General features: G+C 34.5%; 1 protein-coding gene across 5 annotated transcripts in view; it reads left to right on the top strand.

Annotated features, from left to right (window-relative positions):
• Window positions 1-23,177, top strand: part of EPB41L5 (erythrocyte membrane protein band 4.1 like 5) — a 103,041-nt gene that overhangs the window by 37,488 nt on the left and 42,376 nt on the right. For 4 of the 5 annotated variants that reach the window (XM_014565005.2, XM_032479298.1, XM_032479297.1 and 1 more), the window contains exons 15-16: window positions 4,289-4,331; window positions 4,762-4,877. In XM_014565005.2, the coding sequence (XP_014420491.1) occupies window positions 4,289-4,331; window positions 4,762-4,877 (159 nt within the window). Of the gene's footprint in view, window positions 1-4,288; window positions 4,332-4,761; window positions 4,878-8,265; window positions 10,803-23,177 lie in introns of those variants that run through there. The other variant, XM_006191479.3, reaches the window with a different exon arrangement.

Genomic DNA, 23,177 nt, shown 5'->3' with positions numbered 1-23,177 from the left:
GTTTATACTGTTGTTCACTACTGTTTCATCACTGATCTTGGCCTGTTCTATTTATTATTAAGTATGGAGTCTTAAAGGCTCCAGCTATTATTGTTCAGTTGTCTGTTTCTCCCTTCAGTTCTTTGTGCTTCATGTATTTTGGGCTTTTTGTGAAGCATGTATATGTTTATAATTATTCTTTTATTAAAAAAAAAAGTTTCTTTTTTGTCTTATAGTCTATTTGGTCTGATGTAAGTGTTGTGAGTCCAGTTCTCTTCTGGTTGCTTTAGCATGGTTCATTTTTTCATCATATTTGGGAATTTTTCACTCATTATTTTTCAGGGTTTTTTTTTTTTTGCTACTCCTCTCTCTCCCTCTCCTTTTGGGACTCCCATTACACATATGTTGCTATACTTGATGGTACCCACAGGTCTCCGAGTCTGTGTTCATTTTTCCTCATCCTTTTTCTCTTTGTTCCTCAGACTAGATAATCTCATTTGACCTATCTTCAAATCACTGATTCTTTTGCCTGCTAAAATCTGCTTTTATGTTCCTCTAGTGAAGTTTTCATTTTAGTTATGGTACATTTCAACTCCAGAATTTCTTTCTTTCCTTTATTTTTTCCAGTAATTTCTGTGTTTATTGATATTCTTTACTTGTGGACATGGTGTTTGCATACTTTACTTTATTTCTTTACATTTGGTTTCTTTAGTTCTGGAGCATATTTAAAATAGCTGATTTAAATTCTGGCTTGCTAGAAGAGAGTTCCACCTTCTTGGCCACACTCACCTGGAGTACACCTTCCACCACACTGAACTTGGGAGAATGGGGAAAGGGAGTAAATTGTGCCTCAAATGTCAGACTCATCTCTAAGATATAGTAGATTTTCTTGAATAAATGTTTCTCCACTTGATGTATGGCTTTTAATGATTTTTTAAAAAATAATTTGACCAGCTAAATATTTGTTTTGCTGGGGAGAGGGTCTGCTATTGTCCTCAAGCCACCATTCTAGAATCAGTTAATTTTAATAGTGTATATATTACAATGTATAGTTTCATATAATGCTTCTCAACCACTGGTATGTATCAAAGTCTCCGGGAATGCCTGTTAAACTGTTAGATTCAGGACATACCCACAAATCTATTTTTTTTTTAATTTGTTTATACTCCTATGTGGTGGATGTATAACTATAGCTCATCAAAAGGAGAAGTTGTTTGTTTTGGGTTACTGAGTATGGTCAGCCTTACCTTGAGATATCCCATTCAGTTTTTTTTTTTTTTTTCCCAACTTAGGAAACCATTAAAGCCAGGCTGCGATAAGTGATTCATCACAAAAGCACTCTGCTTTTTAAGTAAGGATTCCCCTGAATTCCCTTTAACTGTCAGTAAGCTGTTAAAGATAAATAAATGGATAGAGTAGGGAGGAAGTCTGAGGGAGTCTTTCCATTGTGAATTTTTAACTAGGTAAAAAACAAAATTTTCTTCCTTTTCTGAGCTATACATTTTAATTTTCCTTAGAGTTATTTTTAAGCTATGCTTTTAAGAAAAATGGTGGAGAAATGTTAGAGGTGTTCTTTATATTTAAAGTATTTTATTCGGTTTTGTTTGCTTATTTGTTTAATGGATCATGTCCTGCTTTCCTGAAAAGGAGGCTGGGACAGAATATTAGAGCTTTAAGTGAAGAAGATTACCTGGTAAAATTAGCAGAAATGTAAACAAAGCATTCATGCAATGATATGTAATTGAAAAATCAAGGCTTTTATTTGCAGAAGTTTGTCCTTCTTTAAAATGTTCTGAAATACACATTTCTGACCAAAAAGTATGATTATATAGTTTCTTTCCTAGAATTAAGATTAATATTAATTCAACGTAAATAACTAAATGTTACTGTATCTTCTCAAGTGATGTTTTTGGCTATGGAAAATGCAGCAAAAATGGGATATTTAAGCAGTGATACTTTATTATTTTTTAATTAGAATAAATTTTTAGGAATGCAACCCAGCTTTCCTGCAGGTTATTGAGCACTACTCGTAACAGTGCTTGAGAGATCCTGAGCTTGGACTGGCGTGAATGCCCTTTCATTCTTGCCCTTACAGTTTTGTTTGAGTGGTCAGTTTTACTCCAGTGAACCATGGAAAACAGTACTGTTTGAAAAAGCACAACTCTTTGTCCTAAAAAGCTTCTTGACCTTATACTGTGCTTACTTGAATAACAGGTTTTTAAATTGGCTGATGTTAGTTTTCCTTGTACTATTCTCTTTCTAACTACTCCCTTGTGAGTCTTGACTAACATAGAGTATCTTAAGAGGTGACATTTGAAAGGCTGGTTCACATTTCATTTATTAGTACTTTTTGCACAGGCTTAGCAGATAGAGTCTTGAAGACAGAAGAGAGGACAAGAAGAAATGGTGGAGGAAAGATGAATAGAGAGGGTATAAGAGCAAAATTAGTCAGTTATTGCAGGTAGTCCTTTGAAAGGGTAGCTTAGATTGGGTCAGTAATGAGAAGCGTTTGCTCTTTTCATATTAGTGGAGGTGAAAGAAAATGTATAACTATAACAAAGTAGTGCTTTCAATATTTCAAATTGTTTCAAAACAAGGAACTGGAATCCAGTTAACATCACTTAGTATAAGCACTTTTTCTCATGTTATTATTCATCTTTTACTTATCACCTACTGGAATCATTCCCAGTTAAAGGGAAAGCTTCTGAGAGTAACCCAGGGGACCATAAAGTAGTGAGTCTAATTTCTGTCCCAGACGGGTTGGATGAGATGTCATTAATGTTGGGAACAATGAGTTATTTAATATAGCATAGTATATTCTAGGAACATCATGGTCAGTACAAAGAAATTGTGCCTGACAGGTACATTCTTTACACTGGCTTTGGCAACAGATGTACACTACACATTTTTTTAAGATTTTTTTTGTTGATTAGTTGTATTTGTCACTGTCCTTTGTGCTTTGCTAACATTTATAAAATCCTCCTAACAGTCCCATGCAAATAAGGAAACTGAGTTCAGAGAGCAGAGCTAGGGGCACAGTTTGGATTTGAACCCAGACAATGGCAGTGACGGTTCTGGTGACTTAACTTGTAACAGAGATGTAGTTAATAAGAAACAGGGTATGAAATGGGTCTACTCCTCATCACCCAATTTTTTAGCAAGGCCTCTTCATTCATGAGTTCTTTCTTATTGGTTGTCTTTCATTATCAGATCAACATCATTTGTTTTGTTCTCATTTCTCTAAGAAAGGCTCCTGTATCCGGTATTCAGAGTTTGTTTTGTGTTTTGAGAAGCTTTGTCCTTTGTTGTTGTTGTTGTTGTTGTTGTTGTTTTACTAGAATGGCATCTTGGCAGGTGTAATGTTCTTTGAGTATTCCTATGGAGAAGTCTGTGCTAACCTGATGCTGGCAGTGATTTGCTTTTAAGTCTCCTTAGGGTACCTGAAGTATTCTTTCCTTATCCTTGAAGGTCAGTAATAAAACAATGAAAATTGAATGCATTTAATTCTGTATCTCATTTCCCTGGAACAGTGTTCTCCTTAAATCCGTAGATTATTTTCTCACTTTGAAAGAATTTTTTTTTATAACATTGAATGTATTTTCAGTTATCTTAGTTAAATTCTTTACTTTAGGATACTAGCTATGCTCATAAGCATAGAAGGTCTGAAGTCAGTAAACTATTTTTTTTTTTTACCTTACTCTTTTGTGGTAGTATCTCATCTTTGAGTTCTTATCTCATTGAATATTTGTTCTTTTTTTTAGCTGTTCTGAGGTTTCTGTTTATTTTGTATTATACGTTGATTTTTTTAAAGTGCTTTCTTTTTTTTTGTCGGGGAAGGTAGGAGGGGAATGAGCGCAGCCTAAACTGAAAATTTAAAAACATGTATACCTCATTTGGAGAAGGGTATACAGAGAAGTTTCTGACTTTGAGTTTATACTAAAACCTTTCAAGTTATAAAATGCTGAGCTATTGCTGACACCAGAAAATCTTGAGTGGGTAGGAATATACAAAAGAAGTGACAGGTAAGTTTATGTGGATATTTGTGCTTGATGCCTTGTATTTAATGAATCATTTGTGCTGCTGTCTTTATTTTGTCGTCTTTGACAGACATTGTCCAGCAAATAAATAAAATTAGTAGTGAAGTGTATATCTAAAGCACAAGTGAAATAGAGGTATATGGAAATGTCAAATGAGCAGAAAAGCAAGTATTTGCCTGTAGGTATGTTTGCTTTTATAAAAGCGAATGTTTTCTGGACATCTTACATTCTTAGTTTTATGTGCCAAGGGTAATTTTTTTTCCTCATTACAGTGTGCACAATAATGTTTCAACTCAGAGTAATGGATCCCAACAGGTAAGACAATTAAAGCTTCTGAAGCAGTGGAACACTGTTGTTAATTATGACAAACTGTAGTATTATTAATTGAATTTTCACAGTGGCATAACCTTGGGGAAATTTTGTGCATTTTCTTTTTCTTATCTGTAAGATGGCTCAGTAATGTGAGACCTGTTACTTTATTTTCTAAGACATTGTAATAGAACGTGTATTCTATAAAACAATTTCTGTCTCTGTAATTTCTGTAAAATGAACAAAATACTAATGTACAGTTAAATTATCAATCTGTCTCTAAGGTGGAATAGATCATTCAAGTATTTGTTTATTACTATGTTTACTATTATATCTGTTCACTGTATAGATAGTTTCCATGTTAATGTTCTATTTATTGGTGAAGAGATCTTTTTATCTAGGCAAAATAGATGATTTTTATAATTTGTGTCCAAAGGCTTGGGGTGTGAGATCCACTCTGCCTGTGATTCCTTCTGTTCCCTCTGGTCCTGTGCTAGTAGAGATTGAGAATCTTCCAAGGAGTCCTGGAGCAGACCAGCATGACAAGAAATGGTTTGTTAACTCGTTAAACCAAAATAAAATACTGCTTGCCTGATAGTATTCTGAATCCCCAGCCGTAATCTTAGAGTACTTTAAATATTATTGAAAGCAAATTATTCATATTTGTAAGCTGAAAAGCAGCATATTACTGAGCAGTCGTATGGGGATGGGAAAAATAAGGGGTATAGATGAAGAAGAGAGTGCAGCTGTCTACATGAAGAACATCATTTCTCTCCTTACTTTGGTTAACATGAGCCGAGTGGGTGCTTCTCTGTTGAAAAAGCCTTCAGTGCCAGGCTATAGACCTTTTCCCAGATCCATAAGGATAATATATTCATTAGACGTTATTCCACACAGCATGCTGCTGCTGCTTTGGATGTGTTTCTTCATTAAGAACTGAAGATAAAGCCAAAAAGGAAATGTAATATAGTTCAATATAAACAAAGCATGAAATACTCCATTTGGGGGGAATCAGATGACAGGGAAGATACTTCATTTGTTTAGATTCCCAGAGTCTTTTTTTTTTTTTTTTTAGATTAATAGTAAGTACATAAATATGGATACTTTGTGGCTTATTGGGATTAATCAATAGGGTTCATCCTTCCCCAAATAAATGTATGTGGCGTGGGAGGCTCCTTGGGAATTATTTGACTGAATGGCATGTTGGTTGCATCATCTGTTCAAGTTTTGTGTCTATTTATGAAATGAACCTTAATAATTTATAGGATTTTTCTCTTTTTCTCTTGCTCTTAGTTTGTGTAGTACCTGAAATCTAATGAGTTTCTGTGGTGATCTCAAGGTTTTGGTCAGCTTTCTGTGCAACCAGTTCTTCCTTCATGGTGGTGGGTCAACAGTGGTTGGTGATTATTTTCAGTCTTTGCTATGTAATTGTTTTTCACTGTTTATTATGGCTGGAACTAACTGCAGGGTGCTTTGCTTTTGATGGTTGGGCATATTTTTACTTCAGTTCCAAATAACTTGATTATTTTCCAAGATTAAGGGGATTTCCTTCCTCCCTCCCACACCCCTGGCTGTGTTTTCCTTAAGGAAAATCCTTTTTTCCCCTTTCTGCTTGAGAGTGTGGTGCGGGAGTGCTTTGTGTGTACATGTGGGCACATACTTCAAGTATAAAGACTTCTAAATGTCAAATGTTGGTCTGTTTTTTTAAGCCATTAAAAAGTTTCTTCAGTTTTTTTACTGAAAACACAGCTCCGTTAGCAGCTATATTTTATCTCTTTGATGTTAGCAAGGAAACACTACTGAGACTTGAACTATAAAAGAACTCATTTAATACATGCTTACCTTTTATATTAGTATAAAATGAGAGTCTAGTGTGTTTGCATCTGTATTATGACACTGAATCTTTAGTTTTCCTGTTTTATTTTAAAATTTTTTGGCAGGGGTAATTAGGTTACTTTATTTTTATTTATTAATTTTTAATGGAGGTACTGAGGATTGAACCTAGGACCTCGTGCAGCCTAACAAGCGTGCACTCTACCACTGCACTATACCCTCCCACCCTCCAATTTTAACTAATACATATTTAATTCTGTTTAACTTGATTTGTTAGTCATTACTCAGTACCTTTGATGCAGCCTTTAAAAAGAGAATATTGTATCAGAGAGTATTGAATATCAAGAAAAATGAAAAATTTGGAGCTGTATGTCCTTCCTTTGTGTACTTGTGCTGAGACCTCCTTTGCTGAAATGGAGTCAAATGATGATCCTCAAAACCTAGTGAGCCTCAGTGTATGTTAACAGTGGCATGGAACTGAATATGGAACTGACCTGGCTTGGAGCTAATGGATTCCCCAGCCTTAATTTAAAATGTATTCTACGTTTCATTCTTTGTTTCTGCATGCTTTGATTCTTACTAATACTTTTAGATAAATATAAAACAGTCCTCCTTTAGAAAGTGATAAGTTAATAAAATTTGGAAATGCGATAAGTTAATAAAATTTAGAAATACTCCCTAGGTTTGAACAGTTGGCCAGAATAACGGATTAGTCTATTTCTGGCAGATAACTTTTAGCCAATTTAATCTATACCTACTCCCTGTCCAGTTGTTTAACTTTTTCTTGCTGGTATCTTCTGAATGACATAATTATTTCAGTGAATGATTTGATATGTTAATAACGTAGAATTATCTAATATTGAAACTATCTTTTGAGAAATAATTTATGTATTTTAAATCCATGAATTATTAATAAACAAAGCTGAATAATATTTGGAAAATCTTGCATATGTAGGGGAGAACATAAACCTAATTTAATTTCCTAAATTTTCATAGACCCTATGTTAAGGATTGTGAATTTTATGGGTTAGAGCGGATGAACAACTTATATTTCAGTTAAAGGAAAGATGATTTTATTGTAAAAAAAAAAAAAAAAAGGCTTCCAAGTTTGTTCTGAAAAATCCTGTTAGCTAATTTGTTTTTAGTTTCCTTAAGGAAAAAAGATGAAGATTCATGTTTTGGTTGAGTTTGAAAAATACTCTCATTTAAAAATCTATTCTGAGGCATTTTCTTTTTTTTTTTTTATAATTAGGATGATTTTTTTTCCCTTTGTAGTTATCTTAAATATGTGCTGCCCTTTTTGCCACATCACAAAACCTTGGCACATGTTTTCTTTCTACTGGAGGACTCTGATCATCTCTAACCAGGAGCTGCTTGTGTGCATGTTTCACTCTCTTACTTTCATAGGCTTATTTATATTGCTTATGCTTATTTAACTATTTCCTGGAGGGGGCTTACAATGTTATCACATTATCTGTACCTGTTGAATTTCATTCTGAGGTCCTATAAACTTTGATTATAGAAGAAACAGTGATTGTCCACTTAATTGGGCACATTGATGTAAACTTACATGGCCTCTGTGAGGGTAGATTTTTATAATACTATTTCTGAATTTTGCTTCTTGGATTTCAGTTTTCTGAAATCACTTGATTTGTGAAATAACTTTTCACAATCGCCCTTTTCTGCATACGGCTTTGTCCTTATGTAGAATTGTCCTTTCAAAACACTTGAATTAAGTAGATGATAAATATTTTTTCTTCTCATTAGAACCTTAAATGACATTTCTGCTTTTAATTTTGATAGTGACATCAGGGACAGATACAGTGTCTTGCTCTCTGTGAAATTTCCTCTTTATTTAATTCACTTAATTGACTGATTTCTTATACATATTTCCATATTGACATTTTTCCATTACATGTAACTTTGTAGGTTTTCCCCTCTTTGTTTATCTTGAATGTTAGCACTGCATGGAGTAGATGTTGATAACTACTTGTAGCACTGGTGCATGCTGGTCCCATTGCCTTTCTCTTTTATTACCTCATACACATTCATTTTCTCCTATTCCTATTAACTAACTGTGCTCCCCTCCCACTCCCCAACCATCCAGGCTCTCTGCTGCCAGTGACTGCCGTCAACGTGGTGGAAACCAGTGGAACACAAGGGCCTTGTCCCCACCCCAGCCTGCACATAGAAACTACACTGACTTTGTCCATGAGCACAATGTGAAGAATGCAGGAGTCCATCATGATGGTCATTTTCCTGGCCCTGCAGCCATGACTGACATATGAGTGTTAAGTCTCTTAGGCATTGGAATTCTTTGTCACGGAAGTTGATGATATACATTTCCTAGAGTTTACAGAGGATTGATCACATTAGGAAAAGTTGGGAGAAGTTATTTTTATATTTAATCACTAGTAGGGTAGTATTGTTTGTAATTGAATTCTTTTGTGAAAGGGAAAAGGATCTGAAGGAGCTATATGCCATCAATGATAATGACATGTGTTTTTGTGTTGAAAAGGATATGTATATCATAATTTTGGAAAGTTTTTTTTTTTTTTAATGATTTTAGCATGTTAACACATCACTTAGAAGATGTCTCAGGAGATTTGTGTTTACCAACAAGCTGCCCATTATCACACAACTACATGCCATACAAATAGATTGAGGTTAAAAGAATCAGACATACTAAAAGCACACATGAAAGGAAGCATTTTCAGGCATAATATATCAGCCTTTGGTGATATTTTTATAAAACTACTCTTATACAGTATTTTTTTTTCTTATACAGTATTTATAATTCTTTTAAAGTAACCCAGGCTTTAATTTCAGTTAAGTGCCTAAGATTCTATAGTTATAATTAATGTAATCTTAAATTAAGAACTTACTTTCTAATAAATACGAGTATTTTAAATTACCAGAAGGTCCAGAAATCATATTAATGTAACTCATGTAGAGAGATAATTCTGAATGGTTACTTTTGTATGATTAACTGATTAACCAATGTTTAACTAAATGGTTACATTACTACTGAACGGTTGTACAGAATGAAACATGTATTTACTTTTGTCTTTTCATTGTTCTTTTATCTAATGCATCTAGTAGATTTCCCAGGTTTGCAAATAGCCTCATAATCTGGCCTTGTACAACCTTTAAAGTAAAATTCTGAAGCCAAAACCATATCACTTTTAATAGGTTATCACATATCATTTTAACCACTTTCAACTTTTGCATATGTTACTATCTTTGGTCCTTTATTAATTTCAGAATATAATTCTATAGTTGGACAGTTAAATTGTCTAAGCTCTTTGCTTTTAATTATAGAGACAAATTAACTGGAAGAAGTATATTTCTGATGTAATAGGAAATGATATAAGGGAAGCATTTCTTTTGTCTTTTTAGAGTTTTAAAATTTTAAACAAAATTTTCAAACAAAATTTTCAAACTTTTAAACTATATGTATGATAATTTGAAGATGTTTTATAGGCTGAGGATTTATCATACTTCAAGATAATGAAGCTTCATTATAAATAAAGTAACCTGTTTACCATCCTTCTCACTTCAGAGTTAGAGGTCAGTCTTATCCATCTCTGCTAGACATAGATGAAGGTTTTGGAGGACCTTATTACTGGATTCTTGGTTGCAAATATAATATAGCTTGTCAATAGAAGACATAACTAGAAGTAAGTAATATTTAAGGAAAAATTTATAGGCAGGTTTCAGTGTGAATTTAACACAGTCATACATAAGGGGATGGATGCTCAAAGTATTCTTTAATGTATCCTCTAAGTAGGAACAGGTACATAAGTAGCCCAGCTCCCTACCTTGGTAAGTCCATCATCATTTAGTGTGCTTAAAAATGGCCACTAATATTTATCTCTCATAATTGTTTAAGACATTACATAGCTCGGATTCTAGTTGTCAAGTACTATCTTCGGTGACTTCTTTCTTAAAGGAGTTAAAATCATAAAATTTTAAGTACAGAAACTCTAGCTTATGCTATTAAAGAAAAGCTTTCATGGGTGTGAGTATGATTAAGAATCTGCTATTTCTCCAATAGAAACCAAAAAGGGGTATAATAACACTAGAGCTTTCCTTATCTCTTAAAAGGTGCTGTGGTTTGACTTCTCTCACTTTAAAATTAATCTTAAAAGTCTGAAGGTCAGACTTCTAATGCAGTGCCTTATGTATCTTATCAGAATCTTAACTTTGGGAAATATGGAAAGATTATAATTGAAGAATAAGATCTTTAGTTTATATTGAAAGTGGTCATTTTTGTACTTAGAATTAAAGTTAATACTGTTACATTTAAGTGATGGGAGAATCACATCATGGTTTTTCTTTGTTTGAAAACCTTGTTATAAAATAGTTTATATGTAAATTCCTGATGATAGAAACTGGGTTGGAGGAGTGATGGGGCAAGACAGGAAAGGGGGTAGGGGAAGTTAAGGTCTGAGAATGGAAAGTAGTAGAATCAAATTTGTCTATTTTATAGAAATTCTTATAATGCTTCAGGATTTTGTATCAAATATTATGAATATTTGTTGTTGCTACTGGTATTTTCAAGATGAATATACAACTTGTTTCCAGAGATATGAAGAATTTACAGGTAGCTCAACCTAAATTAAATAAATTGTCACCAACTTACTTATATTGTGCATTTTTATTATGCTTTAAGGGGTCAGCGATCCTACATCCTTGATTAAGGAACTAATATAGTCTAGAAACACCTTACTTGGTTACTGTCCGTTTGATCAGAGGGAGCCACCAGCCTAGAACTCCAAGACCGTGTGATTCAGTTTCAGTGCTTTGGCTAATTTTACTTGGCATAAGTCATTTTAAAATCTTGAATTAAGTTGGTTATGTTTCAGCTGCATTTTTGTAGGCAGAGAACCTTAGAGAAAGACAGCGAAGCTAGTGACCTTCACACTTTCACACATGAAAATACTTGAGTTCTTTTTTTTTAATTGAAGTATAATCAGTTACAGTGTGTCGATTTGTGGTGTACAGCATAATGTCCCAGTCATGCATATGTATACATACATTTGTTTTCACATTTTTTTCACTAAATGTTATTACAAGATACTGATTATAGTTCCCTGTGCTATACAGAAGAAATTTGTTGTTTGTCTCTTCTTGTATTTATAGTGGTTAACATTTGCAAATCTCAAACTCCCATATATGAACTCTTAAGGTCATTATTTCTTTTGATGGTAAAAACATTTCAAAGGCATTTACCTATCTCTGAGTATAATCTAACCTTTATAATCTTGATAGTGTAATCGTAGATATACTTTTAAATGAATTTACAGAGAAGAACAAACTTCATTTGTCCTACTGTGTATATAATATCTATATTTTTAAAGGCAGCCAGTTTACAAATATTGTAATATCAATATAATTCAAGTCACTTTTTTTTCTTCTTTTTTTTTTTGAGTTATAGTCAATTTACAATGTTGTGTCAGTTTCTGGTGTATAGCACAGTTTTTCAGTCATACATAAATATACATTCAAATCACTTTAAGGGGACTTTTTAATTTATATCTAAAGTATTGACTCAGAAACTGTTGCTATTTATAACACTTGGGTCAGTCTTTATTGTTAACATTGTCTGATATGTAAAAGGTGCCATATAAACATGTCAGGTTATAAAACTGAAGTGTCTCCTGAATGGAGGACAGGGAGGGGGCTTGCTTGTTTCATAGGATAAAAGGATTAGCTGAGCCTTAATTATGTAAGTTTCTCTTATTTACTAGATTTTTGCATATTTGCTTGGTTGATATGTTAAAAATTATTTTGATTTAATAACCCTGCTTTATAACTTTCATGTGTCCTAATGTCATGTATGTCATATGTCCATCTTGCCAAACAGTACAATAGATGAAAGGGGTAAGGAGTGGAGGATTATGGTGTTTCGGGGTTTCAGGAAGAAGAGTATGGTGGAAATGACTGGCTTTGCAGGCATAAGAACACTAATCCTCAGCTTTGATCCGTTTTACTTCCCTATATAGTCACAGATGTAAACTGAAAAAAGTTGGAAGATGGTTGTCCCATCTTCCAGAGCAAGCAGTGTAGCATGCTCTGATGGTGGGAGTAGTAATCATTTGAACCATGGTACTTTAACTGTTTGGGTCCAGGCAAACTCATTTCTAAACCATTGTTAATTGCTTTGAAAGGGTATTATTTTGTGTGTTAGGGTTTGAAAGTAATACCACATTTCTTTCATTTATTTTATATCCTTGGCATATAGGGCTTGTATAGATTTGCAAAAATAAAATCATCTTGCACCAGTAATATTTAATCTCTTACCACCACATGCTTCTTACATTTTTAATATAAATTATACCACATCATCAGTTATACCTTGCTTCCAGAATTTGTAAATGCTTGCATGTGAGATGCTTTTATGTAAAGGACAGAATTTGAACATAATTTTGTGATGGGGAAACTCCCTGTCTTTCTTCATCTGTCTCTCCATATGCCTCTGTCTCTTGCCTAAAATGTGATTTGTCAGATCTCTCCTAGATATTATGAATCACGTGAATTTAGCTATGATATTCTTCTTCAGCTCCCCTTCTCCAAGAATCTAAAAATTTCCCATCCTCTGTTCATATAAAGTAACTTTTACTTTAGTCACATGAAATCACTGTGAGAATTTTGTCCTCCTGAGTTGACATTAACCTTGGTGGCATAGATACTAGGACAGGAGGCACAAGGAGGATGTGTTCTGTCACTTTTTCTTCATTTCTTGACCATTTCTAGTTTGTTATATACTCTTCAGCTGCTTTGAGCTCTTTGGGCTGGTGAGAAGGATAATAATATTGGGCTCAGAGAATTAGTGAATTGATAAAGAGAAAAATTCAAAGGAAATTGATCAAAAGAAAAATGTTTGTGGCTTTTTTAATGATACATTTTAATTTTTATGCTTAAGTAGGGAAAACAAGTGTTCCTGTTATTTCTAAAGAAATTGTTCTCACAGATGTTTTGTTTTTAGATAATTACCTAAGACTCTGCTCCTAACAACAAGCTGTAGCCTTAATTCTAGTTGATGGTACGTAGTGAACTTCATACATTTTGTTCCTGACAACTGGCCAACATTTTGTTTACATTGGCATGGAGAAGAGATACCTGACCTGGAGAACAACATTCTCCAAGGAATATGACTGAAGACTCCCTTAGTGATGTAATAAACCTATGTCTCCTCCTCCGAAAAACCGGTTCAACAGCTGCAGACCTTACTTCTTGTTGAAGGGAATTCTTCTTTGTTTTGTTTTTAACTAATCTTAATAAAGAAGAAGGAAATGAGATATACCAGTATATGGTTAGGATTCATAAAACGTTGCAGATCTTAGTAAAAATTTAGTCATGACTGATGTTGTTATATTAAAAGAAAAGTATTTTAAATTATTAGGAATGGAGTAAAAGAATCAAAGTAAGAGATGATAATAGGAAGCCAATTGCTGGTGTGGTTTTTTGTTTGTTTTTTGGTTTTTTTTGGTGGAACTAGTTAGAGGAGTATCCAGAGAAATTGTGGAAACATCCCAGCATGTAAAATATCACTACAATATATATGATTACACAGAAGAGTTTCTTATGACAAAGTTGTGTTGGTAGCCCAGCAGTTTGCTTCAGTGATTATTTAATTGCAGACTTGCTAGGAGTTTGGAGATAAGACCCACTTTTAACAACTTACATTAATTCTTTTTGGCTATGGAGCTGATTCTTTCTTCTAGCATAACCTTTGGAAGTCTTTAGAAAGACCTGGGGAGATCTGGGTACTCTAGAATATCCAGGTTATCACTTTGATTGGATCTTTACAGTTATGCTAGAGTAATAGTCATTAAAAATAAGTGAGTAAGTTGGAAAGGCACTGAATATCAGTCTGAGGAGTTTGGACTTGGTAAAGAGACCTGAGGCAAACATTGCAGTTTTTAAGTGAAAGATCTTGTGAGTCATATCAGTGTCTCCTTTTTTGATTCACCTCATTATTTGCTGCATACCTATCAGAGTACCTCCTTCCTTCTCACTTTCGTATACACAGTCACTTATAATTACTCCTTTGCATGGATCCTCAAATTTCTTGACCCTTCCTCTGTGGTACACATCTAGTTTAATCCTGGATAAATCCATTTCTGTCTACTCTGCATGTAGATGGTAAATGTGAAATGCAATATTGTTAAATGGTCTTTCTTTAATTTTTGGCCAGTAAGCTCAAGTTAGGCCTTCAGTGCTATCTGAATTCTTACCATATTTCCTTAATCTATTCATTTTCCCACTATGCCAGCAGTAATTTCTCCTCTTTGAAGCCTCTACCGTCTCCTCACTTCTCACTTTTTTTTAATATATTTTTATTGAAGTACAGTCAGTTTACAGTGTTGTGTCAATTTTTGGTGTACAGCACAATGCTTCAGTCATATAGGGACATACATACATTTGTTTTCATATTCTTTTTACCATGAATTACTATAAGATATTGAATATAGTTTCTTGTGCTATACAGTATAAATTTGTTAATTTATCTATTTTATATATATTAGTGAGTATCTGTAAATCTTGAACTCCTAATGTATCCCTTCCCACCCCCTTCCCCCACTGATAACCATAAATATGTTTTCTGTGTCTGTGATTCTGTCTTGTAAATAAGTTTATTTGTCTCTTTGTTGTTGTTGTTGTTGTTTTTTAGGATTCCACATGTAAGTGATATCACATGGTATTTTTCTTTGTCTTTCTGGCTTCACTTAGAATGACATTATCCAGGTCTATCCATGTTGCTGCAGATGGCATTATTTTATTATTTTTTATGGCTGAATGGTATTCCATTGTATAAATATACTACAACGTCTTTATCCAGTCATCTGTCAATGGACATTTAGGTTGTTTCCATGTCTTAGCTATTGTAAATTGTGCTTCTGTGAACATTGGGGTGTGGGTGTCTTTTTGAATTGAGGTTCCCTCTGGATATATGGCAGGAGTAGGATTGCTGGATCATATGGTAAGTCTGTTTTTATAGATTTTTGAGGACTCTCCGTACTGTTTTCCATGTCCCTTCTTCTGAATGTTTAATTTAATGACTCATTTAATTTCTCATTTCTCAGAATACGCTGTTACAGTTTCATAAGCACCTTCCTTTCTGTCTTCCAGCACATTTAATATACTTATTTTAAACTCGTTTTTAGATTGTATTATCCTTTCTACTTACTCGGATGTAAATTTTCCCATTTCTTGGGTTCCTTTGGTTGTCTGTCTTAGCATCAGATTTCTTTACATGCTTTGTAGTTTTTTGTTTATGAGTTTATCTGGTCTTGTTTTCTTTCAGTGGGTTTCTTTTCTTTCCTTCTTGCCATGCTAATAACCCTTTCCTATAAGGCAGTTTTGAAATTGCCCCAGCCCTGACTTTTTGAAGTCCTCAGCTCTGAAGAAGGTCTTATAGTAGGATCTTTCAGAGAAATTGCCTCCAGTCCTTGAGCCAGGATATGGTGGTTTGATTGTTGGTTGCACTGATATTTCTAATTCTTCCCTTCATTTCAGGTAAGCACTTTGTTTTCATTTGAAATTGAACTTGTGACTTGAGCTTTTTTAGCCTCTGTTTGTATCTAGAAGATACAGTTCCCTGGTTTCAAGTAATCAATCTGACTCTTGTTCTCTGCCTCACAGGAGGTGTCTCATTTCCTCCAGGGAGTTGGATTTTTGATTCCAGTGCCTATTTCCACTCTCAGCTCCCTGAGTTCCTCCTGGCTTGAGCCCAAATTCATTCCTGGGAGTTTATCACTGTTGTTTTTGTAAATGGCTGAGTCCTCTGCCTTGTTTTTCTATTAATTGCTGTCTTCATCTATACAAGGTTCAACTCCTGTTTTCTCTTTCTAGGCCATCATTTGTACCTATAAAGACCATCTTATATTTAGTATTTAAAGCATACTTCAAGTTGCAGAAGGTCCAGTTCTAATCTTACACCAGTTTAAAGATTTCCCCTTCCCCCATTCTCATTCCCATGGTGGTGGTGGTTTGTTTTAATCTTCACTTTCTCCCACTTATTCTCATGGTACTTACTTTCAGGGTTGACAAAGGAGAAAGAGGAAAGAGGGCAAAGCCATTTGTGAATGATGCTGTTGTAATCCAGCTAGGTGTCATGGCATAAATACAAGTGCTAGTTCTTTTGTGCTACACATTAGTACGTGTTTTTCAGAGGCCTTCACAGAACCCATCACTTCCCCCAACATAGGCAGTACACTTCATCTCTTGCACACTTTTTCTCTCCCTTATTCCTGGTTCAGCTCTTGCCCATGAATATACTTTTATTGCTTGGGTCATCTTACCCTGGGACATTTTTCTCATGGGTGGAGTTCCACTGAATGGATTTTAAGCTGGACTTATCCTTGGCTCAAGGGAAGTTCATACGTTTTTTCTTTTCTCCCAGCTGCTTATTTTGGAAAACTTCAAGCCCACAGGGAAGTTGAAAGAATAGTGAATGAATAGCCATATGCCCTTTCCCCTAGAACCTTCACCTGTTAATATTTTGCCTGTTTGCTGACATTTATTTTCTTCACTGAACTAACTGAGGATCACAATGCAGACATATTACTGTATTGCTTAATACTTCCTTTTGCATGTATCTTCAAAACTAGAGACAGTTTTGTATATAACGTATTTAGTATACTCAGAAATGTTAACATTGTTCTGACACTACTATAGTTCATACTCAGATTTTCCCAAATGTTTCAGTAAATGCCATTTATAGCATTTATAAAGGTTTGTAGCTTTTTTCCTGCCTGATAGCTGTTTTTCTGCCTGATTCAGTATCCAGTCAAGATATCAATTAGTTTTTCATGTTTCTTTAATCATGAAAAGTTCCCCAACCTTTTTTGCCTTTCATGGCATTGACATTTAAAAAAAAAAAAAAAAGTCTATGCCAGTTTCTTTGCAGAATACCTCTCAACTTAGATTGTGTGGCTGTCTTCTTATGATTAGATGAGGCTAAACATTTTTACTAGTGTTTTGGTTAAAGTGATGCCCATTAGATTTCTCTGTAAAAGTACCTATTTCCCTTTTAATCTGTGGAGTGTGATTTTGAGACTGAATGGATATCCTATTCCCTAAAAGTCTTTTTATCTAGTGGTTTTAATCATCCATTGATAATTTTTGCCCAAATCAATTATTGTTACTTTGCTGTTTACAACATGGTGACTTTCAACTCTGTCCTTCTTCTACAAATATGAGTTGGCATTCTTCTGTAAAAGAAAGCTTTCCTCTTCTCACTTTTAAAGGAAATAATTTGTTATTAATAGACTGGTGAATTTTTAAAAATTATCATCCACTCCTGTTGTTCATTTTGATGTGTGACTTAATCCAAATTTAGCCTGTGGGAAACTGCATTCTTGCCCTGCCAAACACTGTAAATGTAGCTTTTCCAACAGCTGACCATACCCCCAATTGCCGCATATTATTAAGGTAATCTCCAGTCAGCTCACTGAGTTTGGACCTCGCTGTGCTGAAAGATGTACTTCCCTACTTGGGAAATACATTTACACATACTCTCAAACTTAGAGAGTTGTACATTACAGTTTTCTAAGCGCTCTCCCAATGCCACACCTGACATGGGCCTAGTAGTTTCTAATGCTCAGCAACACCCCCACCACAAAGTAAGGTGCCGTTCTCCTATCTTACAGATTCTTTGAGAGCCTCCATTTACGTGATGTGATTTTGCAGTGCCCTACTCTCCTGGGGAAAGGAAAAGTGCTCTCTTGTCCTTTGAATACCCTTGCAGAATGTCCCTTTGGATTTCTTATGTTTTCTTTTATGGCCTGGATAATGTAGTACTCTCAAGTTCTTTTTAGTAAGTCCTGCTCATCTTTAGAGTGTGAGATGATTTGTTTCCTAGGACTGCTGTTACAACTGGTGACAATAGAAATTTTGTCTCACAGTTCTAGAGGCTAGAAGTCTAAGAGATCATGGTATATAGGCAGGATTGCTTCCTTCTGGGGGCTATGAGAAACTGTTCTGGGGCTCCCACCTAGCTTCTGGTGGTTTGCTAGCAGTCTTTGGATTGCAGAATCATTGCCTGATCTCTGCCTTCATCTCCACATGGCCTTGTGTCTATATTTCCCCCTTTTATAAGGACATCAGTCATACTGGATTAAGTGCCTACCCTGCTCTAGTATGATCACATCCTACCTTAACATCTTCAACTATCCTGTTTCCAAATAAGATCCCATCCTGAGGTGCTGGCCAGGCATGAGGTCTTCAACTTACACATTTGGGTGGGGGGCACTGTTTAACCCATACCATGAGTATTTTTAAAACCATTGTTCTTAAATTCTTTTATATGTGGGCTTCTATTTCATTTCTGACTCATGAAATTTTTAATCTTATTTTTTAATATCATGGACTGAGTATTTGGGCTCCCCCCACCATTCATATGTTGAGATATAATTCCCAGTGTGACAATGTTTGCAGTAAGACCTTTGGGAGGTAACTTTCTGAAGGTGGAAACTCACAAATGGAATTAGTGCCCTTATAAAAGAGACCCCTCATTCCTTCTTCCATGTGAGGACACAGCAAAAAGACAGTTGTCTGTTAGCTAAAAAGAGGGCCCTCACCAGACACCATATCTGCTGGAAAGTCTTTACAGCTTATAGAACTGTGAGAGAAATTTCTGTTGTCAATAAGCTACCTAGTCTATAGTGTTTGTTATAGTAGCCTGAACAGACTATACATGTGTAGTTAAAAAAACAGTTTGTCGTGTGTCCACATTAGGACCACAGGAGATGAACTTCTACCAGTTCTCATATTCTTGTCCAAAAATATTGATATCCATATTTCTAAAAATTTATGATGAAAATTTCAAAATTATATAAAGATAGAACATATGATGAACTGCAGCATTCTCATCAACCAGCTTCAACAAATTACAATATTCTGCCTCTTTTCTTTCATTTGTTCCCTATCACCACTTTTCTTTTGATATTGTTATCCTTATTTTTTTTTTAAAAAAGCCTCACAAGTTAACACTGATTCACCCTTAGGAAGGATAACAATTGGACCAGTAGAAAAAGGCTTGAAAATGAGCAGATGAGATGGTTTTACATTAATAGATTTTTACAGTGTTCAAGATGAAATGTTCCTGAAGTGCCTTTACTGCAGTGGTTTCCAAATGAGTTCTAGTGAAGAAATTCTTCTAATTAAATTTATCTGGGAATGACAAATAAAATCCCATGAGAAAGCTACCATGTGGATACCAAAAGTCTACCACTATTTCTGTGTTTTCTGTAAGTCATGTAAGTCTGGAATCTTTGGGCTCTGTAGAACACATTTTGAAAATGAAGGAAAAGCGACTTGTCCAAAGTTGTACAGCCAGGTAGTTGCAGAGATAGGACTGGGACACAGATCTCTTGACTTGTGTATAAGTTCTCTTTCTTTGTTTTTACTTTCTCTTTTAACAATTTGCAAAAGAATTTCTTACTATTTGGGTCAAAGACACAGTATATAATTAAAATACAGCCATCATTCCTCTAGGAAAGAATGTCACTGGCAATTTCTTTCCTGCTTAGTATTAGATCAACAAAATAAGATGTATACAACCTTTGAGCATTCTCAGGGCAGGTGAATTGGGTTGAGAGTCTCATTCTCTAAAAAACTGGTAAAATAGAATATTTTGGATTTCTGGTTGAATTATTTTAATTTCACTTTCCTGCTTTCATTGCATTGATATATACAGTTGATTTGTGGGTATTGATTTTGTATCCTACAAGTTTGCTGAACTAGATTAGTACTTTCTAGTTTGAAAATTCTGTACTTGGCTACAGTTTTTTTTTTTAAAGGCAACTTTGTTTTCTATTTTTACATATTATAAAATTCATTTATTGTAAGCACACAATTCCACAATTTTTAGAAATGTGTAAAATTGAAAAATCATCACCACAATCTAGTTTTAGAACATTTTCATCATCCCCAAAAGTTCAAACTTTATAAATTTAACTTTCCTAGACACTTTATATAAATGTAATCATACAATATATAGCGTTTTATGTCTGGCTTCTTTCGTCTAGCATAATGTTTTTGAGATTCATCCATGTATCCTAGTACATTCCTTTCAATTGCTGAATAGTAATCCATTTTATGGATATACCACATTTTGTTTATCCATTCACCAGTTGTTGGAAATTTGCATTGTTTCCATGTTCTGACTGTGAATAATGTTACGAGCATTCCTGTACATGTCTTTGTGTGGACATAGGGTATTGTTTCTCTTGAATAGGTTCCTAGGAGGAAAGTTACTGGATTGTGTGGTGAATTCCTATTTTAACTTTTGAAAAAATTGACCTGTTTTCTGGAGTGGAAATGCATGAATGTTTCAGTGTCTCCACATCCTCTCCAAAACTTGTTTTTTCTTTTTGATTATAGCCATTGTAGAGGGTGAATAGTGGTATTTCATTATGGTTTTGATTTCTGTTTTCCTGTGGGCTTGTGATGTTGAGTGTCTTTTTACGTGCTTATCAGCTATTTATAGATTGTTTCTGGAGAAATGTCTATTTGGCTATTATTGTTTTAAAAGTTCTTTGTATATTTTGGATACTAGTCCCCTATCAGATGTATGATTTACAAAAAGTTTCTCTTAATCTGTGAATTCTGTTTTCACCTTCCTGATAGTGGGTTTTTTGTTTTTTTTTTTTTTTTTGAAGTTCAGGCATTTATTTCATTGTGATGAAGTCCAAGTTTTTCTTTTATGGCTGGTGCCTTTGGTACCATATCTAAAAATAATTCTGCCAACCCAAAGTCAAAGACTTTTTTCCCCTATATTTTCTTCAAATATTTAGTTTCAGTTCTTAACGTTTGACTCTGTTAACCATTTTGATTTAACTTTTATGTATGGTATGAAGTAAGGGTCTAAATTCATCTTTTTGCATGTATTTCTAGTTGTCTTGCCACCATTTGTTGAAGAACTATCCTTTTGCTGTTGATTTGTCTTGGCAAAATCAACCATAAATGTAGGGAATTCAGGACTCTGAATTTTGTTCTGTTAATTTACATAAACTGTCTTGATTTCTGTGGCTTTATAAAGCAAGTTATACCTTGTTCTTTTTGATCCATGAGTTATTTAGAACTGCATTACATAGTTTCCAAGTATTTGGAGATTTCCTAAGGAACTTTCTATTTTGGATTTCTAATTTAATTATGTTCTGGTCAAAGAACATACATACTTTGTATGATTTAAATCCTCTTGAATTTACCAACTGTTGTTTTATGGCCCAGAATATGGTCTGTCTTAGTCATTATTCTGTGTGCACTTGAGAAGAACATGTGTTTTGATGTTTTTGGTGGAGTGTTCTATAAATATCAGTTAGGTAAAGTTGTGGTTAGTGCTTTTCCCGTCTACTATATCCTTGCTGATTTTCTGCCTGCTTGTTCTATCATTAATTGAAAGAAGGGTATTGAAACCTCCAACCATACTTGATTTGCCCTTTACTCTGCAGGTTTTTCAGTTTTGGCTTCATGTATTCTGAGGCTCTGTCATTAAGTTCATAAATATTTAGGATTGTTATATTCCCTTGATTAAATGACCCCTTTATCCTTATGAAATGATCATCTTCATTTTAAGTACATTCTTTGCTCTGAATTCTACTTTGATACCAGTATATTCCCTATTGCTTTCTTTTGACTAGTGATAGTATAGTGTATCTTTTTCTATCCTTTTATTTTTAATCTCTTTGTTTCTTTATATTTACATTGTGTTTCCTGTAGGCAGCACATAATTGGGTTTTTCTTTTTAAATCAACTGGCAATCTCTACATTTGAAAATTGCTATGTTTATACCATTTTCATTTAGTATGGTTATTGATATGAGTGAGTCTGTCATATTGCTATTTGTTTTCTATTTGCCCCATGTTTCTTGTTCTTATCTTCCTCTTTATTAATCAAGTGTTTTTTTTTAATTCCATGTATGTCCTTTTTTCACTCTTTAGCTGGAACTCTGCTTTTTTTTGCTTTAATGGTTACTTTAGCATGTATAGCTTTAATTTATCACAGTCTATTTTCAAAGGGTATTAGGCCATTTCATGTATAGCATAAGAACCTTACAGTAGTATCCTTCTATTTCTTCCCTCCTAGCCTTTTTACTATCATTGTCAAGCATTTTACTATCATGTATGTTTCAGACCACACGTTCATTTTACTTCTACCTGTAAATCTTCCTTTAACATTTCCTTAATGCTGGTCTTTTGGTCATGAATTCTTTTAATAAATGGCAGTGATTTTGTCTTTTTTTTCTTCTTAAGATATAATTTGCATACCATACCATTTATCCATTCAAAGTGGGCGATTCAATGTTTTTAGCACATTCATAGAATTGTGCAACCTTCATTACAATTTTACTTTAGAATGTTTTTGTCCCCCCTAAAATAAACCCCATATTTATTATCAGTTGTCCTGCTCATCACCTATTCACCCATGTGGTGTGGGAGGGATTCCCCCACCCTATATACTACAAGATGGCCAAAAACACAATGCCCCGCACTGGACAGCAGTTTATTAGACACATACACTCATGGCTTAAGGAAGGAGGAAATCTCACAACGTATAGGGCCACGTGGGTGTTTCACTTGGAAGCAAAGTAAACAAACATGGGCTTTGGGAGCAGGCTTTATAGTAACATGAGAATGAGATGACCCCTGGTTCCCACCAGAGGCTGTGATTGTCTTGTCTGAATAGTATCACAGGCTGGCAGAGAAGTGAAACTTGTTAGGTTAAGAATCTGGCAGGATGCAGCTGATTTAGTTGATTGTAGAACCTGGAGGGGGAACCTTTTTGACTGGGAGGGAATATCTGGTGAGAGCAGGGAAACTCATGCTTAGGCCTTTGGGGCCCTATGAGGCTCAAGGGTGTCAAGGCAGCCCTTAATACTGAATTTTCATCTCAGACCTTACACCAGGCAGTCAATCCCCATTCCTTTCCAGCCCCTGGCAAACAGATCCACTTTCTGTGTCTCTCTGAATTTGGCTGTTCATTTCATGTGAATAGACTCATACAATA

Source organism: Camelus ferus, chromosome 5 (assembly GCF_009834535.1).
Source record: "Camelus ferus isolate YT-003-E chromosome 5, BCGSAC_Cfer_1.0, whole genome shotgun sequence".
Taxonomy (NCBI): Eukaryota; Metazoa; Chordata; class Mammalia; order Artiodactyla; family Camelidae; genus Camelus; species Camelus ferus.
This window is presented reverse-complemented; position numbering and strand designations above follow the sequence as displayed.